The sequence below is a fragment of the Diabrotica undecimpunctata genome, chromosome 9, assembly GCF_040954645.1.
Source record: "Diabrotica undecimpunctata isolate CICGRU chromosome 9, icDiaUnde3, whole genome shotgun sequence".
Lineage (NCBI taxonomy): Eukaryota > Metazoa > Arthropoda > Insecta > Coleoptera > Chrysomelidae > Diabrotica > Diabrotica undecimpunctata.
Genome location: NC_092811.1, coordinates 25,829,607 through 25,841,943, shown reverse-complemented (window position 1 = coordinate 25,841,943; position 12,337 = coordinate 25,829,607). Strand labels below are relative to the sequence as shown.

Here is a 12,337-nt window from a genome sequence, read left to right as displayed (position 1 = left end):
CTGAAAATTTAGAAGGGCAGTTGTGTTGACAGAAAACTGAAACCATGTGTATTAGAGGGACAAAGCAGTCCATTATATTAGACGATGGGGTAGAAATTAGACACTGTAATGAATACAAGTACCTGGGTATGAAGATAACTCAAGATGGAACACTCGATGCTGCTATAAAAGACAGAAATATACAGGATAGAAAAGCCATATCCATGATGCATGATGCATGAAGCAATATCTAAAGCGAACAAACAACTCATATATAACACCATACTTAAAAGTGTAATCACATATGGCAGTGAAGTTAGGCCAATGAAACAAAGAACAGAGAAACTGTTACTAGCAACAGAAATGGACTTCTGGAGAAGAGCAGCAGGCAAATCAAGAAGAGATCGGATACCAAATGAGAGAATACGAGAAATGATGGGAGTCAAGCATATAATAGTTGATGACATAAAAACAAAACAGTTAATATGGTACGGCCATGTACAGCGACTGCCAGATGATAGGATTCCGAAACAGATTTTGACGTGGACACCACAAGGGAGAAGAAAAGAGGAAGGCCGAGAAGTTGGAGAGAGGGAATTGAAAAAAAACTAGAGGAAAGAGAAATCCCTCCAGGCCTATGGTTAAATAGAGAGGAATGGCGTTAGGAGTCGGAAGGCGTCGGAGAACGCTGTAAACCGATAGTAATAGTGTTGACAATTTCTGCAAGGGGGTCTCATAATTCTTGCTTTAACGATTTTGTTAGAAGCTGTTTAGCCTTTTTACTTTTCCACTCCGAAGTACAGACAACTCGTTTTTGCCCTTGTAGTGAATCCGCCTTCGTTTTCTGGTGGAAGATTATTCACATATAATAATAATAATATTTATCAGGATGTGAACATTGACCTATTCAAAGATTATGTTTCGATAATATTGCATTAGTTCCAAACATTACCGACATTATTCCATGTCATGACACGATTCCAAAAAAAAATAGTAATTACATCAAGATGCCATAAGAAAATAGTTTCAGAACAATATTCTCTAGTACATAATGTCTTTCCTAAATCTAAATTGCAGATTTTCCTAAAAATCGTCGTATTTTTATACGAGCAGATTCTGTTTTATATAATTTTGAGGAATATTGTCGCGACGTGGCTCATAAAGGCTTATTAGCCCTGTATTCACCGCATGATTTATGTGAATTTTTTTATTTTCATTTTATCTCAAAGTGAAATTGCAGCATTGTATTGTATTGACGATTTTTTAGTATGAATTGTTTGAGGATATATTTCTATATAGCTTTGTTATTTACCATTACGATAAAAAGGACGATTGCTTAAAACAGGAACTTTTTATCTACGGTTTAATTGTTTTTCATTGTTGTAATATATGCTAAAATGTATACATTTTTTCATATCCGTTTGACCTAAAAGTGTTTAGTGTGTTTCGCTATTTATTAATCAACAAAAAACATCAAGTTACGAATTGGAATAGAGGACAATAATTGTCCACAAATGTGGACTTTCCTTTTAAAAATTTAAAATTGATAGTTCTCTAAATATTTCTAAAAATTAGCACTTGGCAACAGCGCGTTAGCATGACGTCACATATTCATTATTTTGAGGTTATCTTAATTTTTAATATCTACGGGAAATTATAAAAAAGGAGAGCATTTATAAAGTATAGATTTGTTTTAAAATTTTGTAATTGAATTTAGATTAAAACGACATTGCAATTACAAATAAATATATCTTTCTATAATCCTAAGATATCGCTGTTTCGATTTTAAAGGATACTAAGTTTAAACTGATATGAAACATCTAATAATTTAGATCTTACTTACTTGCTTACTCCGTGGCGTTATAACCCTTTGTGGGTTTTAGCCGACTCGACAACATACCTCCACTGTTTTCTGTCTTGAGCAACCTCCATCCAATTCTCCACGCCCATAGTGCTTAAGTCTCCTGCTATATTATCTCGCCACCGGAGACGAGGGCGTCCGCGTGGCCTCCTTCCAGTTGGGACTTCCTTTTACACCAGTCTTACTGTTCGTTCGTCAGAATGTCTTCTGAGGTGTCCTGCCCATTGGAGACTTCTGGACTATTTCTTTTATGATGTTGGCGTCTGGGTAAAGTTCTTGGAGCTCTTTGTTAGTTCTTATCCTATATTGTCCTGATGCTTCATCCAGCACAGGGCCAAAGATCTTCCTTAGGATTTTTCTTTCCCAAAAACATAGTCTCTTTTCGTTTGCCTTTGTTATCGTCCATGTTTCGCTTTCATACATCACAACGGGTCGTATGATCGTTTTATAGATCTGTATCTTCGTACGTCTTGTTAGTTGTTTCGATTTTATAAGGTTTTGGAGGGCAAAAAGACATCTGTTGCCGGCCTGGATCCTGTTGTTTATTTCTTGTGATCCGTTATTGTCTTCAGTTATTGTTGTTCCAAGATACTTGAATTCTCTAACGCGCTCAAAGTTAAAGTCATCGATGGTGATGTTCTGACCGATTCTGTCTCTGCTTTGGTTATTGCGGCTCATATACATATATTTTGTCTTGTTTTCGTTGATTTAGAGCCCCATCTTCTCTGCTTCCTTCTCGAACCTCACGAAAGTCTCTTTCATCCTTAATCGCGTGTTTCCTATTAGATCGATATCGTCTGCAAATGCCAGTAGTAAGTTAGATCTGACATTGCAAGATTTCTTCAAACTTTGTATACTTACACTTTAAAGTCTAATATTAGGAAACTAGTGATTCGTTCCCCAATATTTTTATCTTTGTCTGTTTTGTTGGTTCAAATAACTGTCCCTGGATAGTTACTTTTTTTTGAAATTTTGCTTATTTTGGGTACCAAAAGGACTTCTATTTTAGGACCTCTATTAACTCGCGGAATTCGACGATCTGCCATAATCATGTCATGGACTTTGTTGATCATTTCCGGCGTGGTGACTTCATTTGGCTTCCCGGGACGCTCATCATCAAAAACACTCGTACGACCACGAACAAATTCAGCTTTCCAAAATTTTACTGTTGCTAACGAAGGTGCAACCTCACCATAAACTTCGTCCACGTCGGCTTTGATTTGCACATTCGTTTTACCGTTTTTGTGAAGGAACTTAATCACCGAACGATACTCGACTTTTTCCATTTCTCCGAAAACACAAAATTTGCTTGCTTTTGACGGCTGTAAAAACCAAAGTAATTGTTTTTAAAGCTTAAAATTTTGACAGACGTCATGTCATGAATGGCAAATGTCAACACCGAAACGAAGACGGTATCAAGTAGCGCCATCTATCAAAGGCTTGTTTAATATCAATCTATTCTCGTATGTTGTATGGACCAGCGATTTTTTGCCTCATAATTGCTTTTGAATACCTACGTCAAGTTCCGTCTCAAAACTAGTATCGTCCATCATCAATCTTCCGCTATATTCTTTCCGCCTGTATAAATATATCCTATTTAAAAACGAGTAGAGTTGTTTGGTGCAAAGGAGCGTGTTATGTGCTTTATTTTTTTTTTTAACATGTCTCTAGTCTCATTTTTGGTTTTATGCTCCTCTATTTCCAGCAGATGTTGCACAAGTGGGAGTTCTTAATCCTTTTGCAAAGTCGTTTTATTTGAGCGTTCAGCGCTTTATAGGCCTCTTTCTCATTGTCATTATTCAGTCATGTGGCTTTTAAACACTTACTCTCTCGTATTTTAATACATGTGTTGTCTGTTATCCACTGTTTCCTTATTTTTTCTCTATTACTTCTGTTGCATTATGGATTTGGTTTTTGTCCATATACTGCTTGAGGAATCTTCTGGTTATATTGCTTGTCTAATGTTGCATAGCTTCTGCATTGCGGTAATTAGCGATAAATAATATACGCGTGATTATTTCTTACACTTTTATTTTCTCTCAGTCTGTGCAGAAAGCGCCGTTTAGAATGATCTGCATATTGAGTATGCTATCAAAAAGTTCATGCCGCACATGAGATGGTTCTCAAAATGGTGGTAAACAAAAAGGAACATATTGTTTCATCTAAATATGTTCATATATTTCAGAAAGCATATTTATGTACAGATATTTAGTGATCTCGTAATGTCAAAGTCATCCTTAAAATCGTCAGTCCATAAAAGCCGCACGCCACTGGCAAACTGGAAACTTGTAAATTTGTCCCTTAACTCTTTGAAAAGCAAATGCTTCTTGCTGTGCTTGCTTTTATATATCCAAAGCTGTAAAATTATTATTATTATTCCCTGTATAGTTGAAAGTGGAATAACTATGATATTTATTTTCAAATAAACCAGTTAACAATAGTTTATACAAAAAATGTTTTATTACTTAATTGAATTACAATAAAATGCAACTCATAACAAGGACACATTTGGCTAATAATACAATTCTGGTAATTGTCAATTGGTCTCTAATCGCATGTAATAATTCTACACAAGACTATGTCCGACTTAAAAAAGGGCTGATGTGTGGATAATTATTTGAACAATGGCCTATTTGCTTACACGTATAACATGCCAGATTGTCTTGAGATACAAAAATTTTGTATGTGAAGTTTTCATAATTTATTTCAATAGAAACTGGATAACGATATTATGTGGGCTGACAAATACTCTTTTCTTAAAACTAATGTGGTTTTATTCTGGTAAAGTAGCACCGATTTTTAAAAACGTTAATAGAAGAAACGAGGTTTAAGCTCATCTCTTTTATTCCCGGATGAGTACATCATGTGGAAGTTGGATAATACTAGCCTTTCTTCCGGCGTTGTAAGTCTCTAGCTCATAAGATTTTTCCTTGTACTTCAATAGATCCATATTTTTTCATAAATTCATCTACGGTGTGTTTACTATTTATGTAATATTCTGTTATTGGATAAACGAGAAGAAAATAAAACATTTTTTTTTGACTAATTAAAATGCCTTTATTAACTAAAATGCCTAGAATTAACGACGCTATTTGTTGTACTGAAAATTATCGCTTGATCGTTAGTAGGAAACTGCTGCCCTTAGGCTGCTAAGGTATAAGATTTTCCGTTTGAAGAGACGTTCTGTATAGTGACATCGGACAACATACCAATTAATTATTTTTACACAGTAGCAGAAAAATAGATAAATTATAGATTAAATATAGATAAAATAGTTCCAGCAAAAACAGCAACCATATACAATATATTTCTTTTAATGCATTATTCTCACTGTGGTACGTGGTGTACTCTTTTTGGTATCATTTACTTATGAATTATCTATGATTATCAGATCTCTTTCAGTCTTTTTTGAAAAAAATATATTCTCTTTTATTACATGTATACAAACATACTAAAACTAGCATAAACAGTGTATTTTTCCAATAAATCACACGATCTCTCATCCACGGCCTTATCAGTAGTGTGGCAAATGATAAATAAGGTAGATATGAGTTTGTGTAAATACAAAATATAAAGTATCATTAGTAATTGATAAGAAATTAAACAAAGATTTTTATACTTTCGTAATGTAACATGACTGATGTTTTTTTATTCGGAATCGCTGTTTTTAAGAAATTATCGAATGTTTTTCACGCCATGCTCAACAAGACTGATTACTTTATTTACCTTGTGATCCGGATAGGACGGCGAATTTTGTTAAAGGTACAGTATTATTGAAACATTATTTTTAGTGGATGAGGTTCTTTATGAACATTTTTGGAGTTTCTCTTTGTATATTGTGTGCAATATTAAATAAAAAATTGTGGAAATCATCTGTTATTATCAATATGAGTCCACTTTTCTGAGGTTACAACTCCAGATAAATATTTTTGCATATTGAGAAGACTGCTTAATATTTCATACAACTAGCCACCTTTGATTCAGTAATATGCTTGTTTGATATCAATAAAAAATTTTATATCTCCTTTTCTTCTTCTTCTTTTTCTTTTTATGTAGACATGACTCTGTCTGTTTTTCAATATAGTAGAAGTATAGTAAAAGCTTCCAGTAACTTGCCTCGTTATAAATATAGTATCGGTGCATGATCTTCCCCACCTAAAACCTTGTTGTTTTTCTGCTAGTATTATAATTTCATGCAGTTAATTTGTTATCACTTTGGTTGTTAATTTTAGTGTTGTGTTTAATAAATTATTTCCTCTGTAATTTTCTGGGTCCGATTTGTCTCCCTTTTTGAAGAATGGTATTATTATGCTTGATCTTTGAGGAATTTTGTTTTGTTCTGTTATTTTTTGGATTAGTTTTAGTTTTTTTTTGTTGCAGATTTAGTAAATTTGTAATTTATCTCCATTCCCATGTCACAACAACGCCATTGTTTTTGTTTTCCAAATCTACAGATGCTTCTGTTATATAACTTATCTTTGATAAAAAAATTTATTAAAAATCCTTTGTAAAAGGTATATATTTTTAAAAACCCAAACGGGCTGTTATAGACAAAACGTTTTCGGAATCCATTATTCCATCATCAGTGTCTAGGTGTACATGAATGTAGCCACTAAATACATGGGTAAAAACCCGTTAACAAAAATTTAGTTACATTTGTTTTACATTATATTATATAAATTGCTAGGATGCTAAAGTTACCGTTGGATTAGCATCCTAGCAATTTATATAATATAATGTAAAACAAATGTAACTAAATTTTTGTTAACGGGTTTTTACCCATGTATTTAGTGGCTACATTCATGTACACCTAGACACTGATGATGGAATAATGGATTCCGAAAACGTTTTGTCTATAACAGCCCGTTTGGGTTTTTAAAAATATATACCTTTTACAAAGGATTTTTAATAAATTTTTTTAATATATGGTATACAGCCAAATACAGGAACGTAGATTCCTTGTGGATTTTATCTTTGATACTCTTCTTAAACAGTTATGAAGTGCACAAAACGAAAGAACAACTTTCTCAACACTTGTAGCAGTAGGTTGTCCATTGGTTAGTAATTCTTTGTCACTTCTTACACCAATTTTTTTTCCTCCACCATTTCCACAAAAATAAGCAGCTATTATTTTGTTACTCTAGCTATATAACTGATTGCTTGAAACTTTTTCACGTCTGTGGGCAAAATGCTCTACAATCTGCCTTGTCGATTTATCGACTAACTTATCGTACGATCGGTAGTACAAAAAATTGCATCGTCTGTGGCTCTTTTTAGATTGTTTGTTTATCTTCCTCCAGCCTAATTCTTCGTCTCGTTTAATCATAGAATGATTAATGCATATTCTCTCCCCCTTAACATTCCTTAATTTATATTTATTTTGCATAACCAGTTTTTTGTCTTCATTATTTTTTTAATTCAAGTAGGCATGTGCTTTTTGGCTTCCACTTGCACTCCCAAATTTTTCTGGAGCAGATCTGCCACTGCTTTTTCAAGAGAAATTGTTGGTATTGCAAAACTTTAACTACTTATATTATTTTCGTTATAATATTAATCCACAATTTCCATTGTTTTTTCCACACTTACTGTATTTTTTTGAGTATTGCGAAAATCTTTGATCTTCCTTTATATAAAAAACATATTAAGTGATTTCTACTCTTCAATAGTCTTGTTCTTCATTTAAACCTATGGTGTGTTCATTCTTCGGAGCATTTCATGTCGACCTATTTTAATATGGTTTTAATTCGATTCGTTTTTGGCTCTGGTTTAGAAATTGTATATTTTTTTTGTATGTTTTTACCTTACCCTCTGATGTCACATTTTTTCAGAGCATTACTTCCAGACAGCCTTGTTTGGTAGTTTGTATCCCAGATTCAGTAAGATAAATTCTTGTATTATTTTATCCATAATTAAGCAGTGTTAGGCTTCTTTGCACCTGACTCATTCATTGTCTCCAGTCTCCAACACTTGCTAAGCTTACAGTCGTAATGGAGGTTTATATTTTTCTATTTTGTATTATGAATTATGATTGACAACAGAGATCCATACATTCCTTCTATTTGATTTTTTTTATCGAACTGTTTATTCAATAAATACATTTTCACAGTTAACCTCTGTAGGTCAATACTGGCTTTCCAATTTGTTTGTCTATTAATATATTGTTCTCTGTGAATTTATGGTAGTATTTCATTATTAATTTTAAGACTTTTCACCAAATAAATATCTTTCAGGTGAACTACCTTGTAAAACAAACCTCAACCGATGCGAAACAATATAAAGAGCTTTGCCTTCGCTCCGTAGTAACAAATGACTTCAAGATTTCGCACATTTCGTACATTGATTTGCAGTTATTATAATTGTACCTCGCCCAGACACGACGACAATCTGAAGGTCGTTATATTAAGCTGCAATAATCGCCGAGATATATCTTGAATACAATAAGATTACACACTATGTTGATTCATTTCGTATGTCTAAATCAAATAAAGGTGATTTTACGCAAAGACAATCATATCAGTCAGCCAGTTGTAACATTGTTTAGCATCTCTGATTGTAAAAAAAGGTAAAGTTGATGTGTTTATTCAGAAATTTCCTATGAGGGCATCTTCTTTATGAAAATATTAATTTAAGATTCTCGGTAGACGCAACTTTTGAACTTAACCTTAACTTTTTTCCAACGTAAAGAATAAAAGGGTCGTATGCTATCACATGACTTTGGTTAAAAATTTTAAGCAGCTGCATCAAACAGTCCCGTTGTAGTCATCAAATAGCGAAGGTGAAAAATTTCTCTAAGTTTTTGTTAAAAGGCCGAACCGAAATGCCACGAAACTTTGCAGAGGATTTACAGTGATGATTACCCATTCTGTGCTGGAGATTTTGAGCGGTACAATCATTTAAAGGGGGGAAGGGAGGATACTGAATATGATAAACGCTCCGAACCACCTACGACTTCAAAAAAGTGACCAAAAACTAGAAAAGATCGCCCGTTAAGTATTAGGACCATTGCTGAACATGTGGGTATTAATAGAGAAATTGCGAGACAAAATTTGCATGAGGAAAGTGTGTGCTATGCTTGTGCCCAGACTCCTAATCGCGGAACAGAAGATGCTTCATAAAGACATTTGTTTTGGCATCCTAGAATGCATAAAAAAATACTCATACTTCTTGTCAACTGTCATTAATTATGACGAAGTATGGATTTTTCATGGCTCTGAAACCTAGCAGCAACTCATGCAATAGAATACTGCAAACTGTCCGAATGTAAAAAGAATGAAGATGAGCAAGTCCAAATTCAAGGCAATGACTGTTCTTCGATATACATGATGTAATTCCCATGAACGGAGACCACAATGTCACACAGTTAATCAATATTAGTATTTATAGGCGTTAACAAGATTTTCACGAAAAATTCACAAAATGAATTCGGAAAGGTGGAAAAAGAACTACTGGATTATTAGGCTAAAAGTCAACAAGCACCCGCCCTATTCGCCAGATTTAATACCATGCCACTTCTCTCTGTTCCCAAAACCAAATCTTTCTTAAAACGAACCCGACTCGAGTCATTATAGGGGACATAAAATAAAAAATCGGAAGATGACATGCATCGCTGCTTCGCACAGTGGAAGATTTAAGATGCATTTCTGCATATTTTTCAGTTTTAATTGTATTAATTCTTCGAGTTGTATCTTCTGTGTATACCAATAAATTTATAATTTTTTAGCCGCTTCTATCTTCTGCTACATACATATATTTATCATCTATACGTGTTTTAGGCTTCTTTTATTACTTTTAGTGTGTCTTACACACACCAGATCGTCAGCAAGAAATAACTTCTTCAATCTTTTACTGTAATCTTATCCAAAACTAATAGAAACAACTATGAATCTTTATAGTAGTGTTGAACCTTTATGCAATTCTACATGCAATATTTCCTGTATATCATTTACTTAAACGTAAATTATTTTTATCGCAAGACTAAGCTTTGACGTTGTGAAACAGTATTTTTAATATATTGTAAATATTGTTCACGATGCCTTGGTTTTTAACCTTTCAATAAAATAAAATACATATTAAGATATTTTTAAAACGATAAATAACAATTTTTCTTAAATAATATTGACCTGTGTTGAGTAGTTTAAAAATATTTGAAGAATATGTTGGGCCTGTTGTGTAGAAATATCATTTTTGTAGCCGTGAGTAACTATTCATTGTCTTACTCTTTCGTTTTCTCTCCCATTCTTCGATTTCCTAGTTTACTTTATTGAATGACCTTTATTAAAAGTCTATTTTAATTTATTTTTTCTCTATAACACAACAAAAATAACTTTGCTATAAGTGCTTGGACTTGTTGTAAGGAATTGTTGATAATGACGAATGGTGGAGCTTTACTGATGTGGTTGATCAAACTCGGTGGTTATCGTAGAGTTTTAAAATGAATTAAAAAGATTTAATTTTTTCCTCATAATAAGAATAGAAATACGTTAACGAACAACAATTACGAGAGCTAGTTAGCAGTTACAAAAAAACAGCTTGTCGTATAGTATTAGCAGCTCAGTGCTCTAACAGCTATAGACTAAAATTATCACAAATCGGTTACGGTAGGGCTGAATAACATATTCACTTAATGGAAAACCTGATTTTTGTGAAATTTAGAGATTTGATCAGTAAAAGATAAACATCGATTACCATATTGTTGCATACTCATGAATCAAATGAACAAAATATATGAACTGCACCAATAGTCAATCACTTAATTTAGATAACTCATTAATTGCTTCTGAAGTATCTACCGGATCGAGGACAAGTGTGTATCCCTCACGCCTTGCGCACCATATGTAATCCTAAATAAATATGGGCAAACTTATTAATGCTAATGTGTTTTCCTTATACGATTTAGAAAAGCTGTTGTAGAATCATCAAAATTTATGAATATTAAAAGCTTTTACGTATATACCTTGAATAATAACTAGGTTATAGATTTACAAAGTGATAAATAAAGTATACATAATATTTATATAATGAATCCTACGTTTCTACATATGATAAAGTTTTGGTTAAGGAACAAAATGTTAAGAAATTTGTTTCTTTATTACGCTCATAGTAGATTTTGGTATTTCAAGAGAAACAATTGAATATGATTCTGAAATTAAGAGAATATGACCACTTTAGTTTTCTTTAAAATTATTTCCTTGCTATCGAACGTGTCATAGTTCTTATATATTGTTTTCAAAAATAACAATGTTAAGAGTAACAAATAACAATTGTACATGCTCTTGTTTTAATATATTAATGGGAAAACTCACAAATATGTATATTTAACATCAGCTGCTTTTACAGGAAGGGTAAATAAAATCAAAAAGTCATTTAATTTGAAATCAGAACTATATGACGTGAGATGTTGAGTGTTCTAAAGTCAGAGTTTGTATTTTTCTTTTATTAAACAATGTCTGGTCATATTTTTTCAATTATTATGGTCACTATGGTGACGAAATTTTGAGTGACGAAATTTTGTTATTGATTAATTCTCGAAGACTGTCGAAAGGCAAAAATGAAGAACAGTATAAGCAAATTAACACCGCGACGCTAAAAAACAATGGTTACAAGACAAATGTAAGGAGATCGAAAACTTGGAAGCCAAATATGGTTCGTTCTATCTTCACAAGAAAGTTAAAGAAATGATCAACAATAGAAACAGGAAGCAGACAGTACTTATAGACCAACAAGGGAACATGATAATGGAAACAGAGGAGAAACTAAAACATTGGCAGACATACATAGAAGAACTGTTTGACGATCAAAGACAGCCTCCTTGTGATAATTTACCAGAGGAGACAGGTCCAGAAATAAGCAAAGAAGAAGTAATGCAAGCGGTGAAGTCATTAAATAGCAAAGCTCCAAGACCAGACGAGCTACCAGCGGATATACTAAAGTTGATAGACGAAGATCGAGTCCATTTGTTAGTAGACTTATTTAACAAGATGTATGAAAACAGTATAATTCCTGAAAAATGGCTAAGATCAATCTTTGTCCCTCTTCCCAAGAAGGCACACGCTAAGCAGTAATACCTTAAAAATATTCCTCAAAATAATTTACAATAGAATTTACAGAAAATTGGAAGAAGATATCGGAGAAACTCCGAAGTTTGGATTCCGGGAGGAATATGGAACTCGCAAAGCATTATTTGCCTTTAACATCTTGACACAGAGGTGTTTGGATGTGAATCAAGATGTATTTGCTTGTTTCATTGATTACAACAAGGCTTTTGATAACGTCAAGCATGACCAACTTTTAGAGATCTTGGAAGCTAAACAGTTAGACACTCGCGATATAAGAATAATATCTACTCTGTATTATAATCAGAAGGCAGTCGCACGCATCGAAAATAGCACAACAAATGAAATTCAAATTAAAAAAGGAGTTAGACAAGGATGTGGGCTGTCACCAATGCTATTTAATCTCTATTCGGTATAAATTATGAAGAAAGCATTGGAGGAAGAA

General features: G+C 33.1%; 1 protein-coding gene across 21 annotated transcripts in view; it reads left to right on the top strand.

The window, feature by feature from the left end:
- Positions 1-12,337, top strand: part of LOC140449704 (serine/threonine-protein kinase MARK2-like) — a 473,378-nt gene that overhangs the window by 316,402 nt on the left and 144,639 nt on the right. Inside the window, exon 1 of one of the 21 annotated variants that reach the window (XM_072543025.1) lies at positions 5,440-5,602. The exons of the other annotated variants lie outside the window; for them this stretch is intronic. Coding sequence (XP_072399126.1) covers positions 5,474-5,602 — 129 coding nt within the window. The 5' untranslated portion in view covers positions 5,440-5,473. Of the gene's footprint in view, positions 1-5,439; positions 5,603-12,337 lie in introns of those variants that run through there. 21 annotated transcript variants of the gene reach the window in all.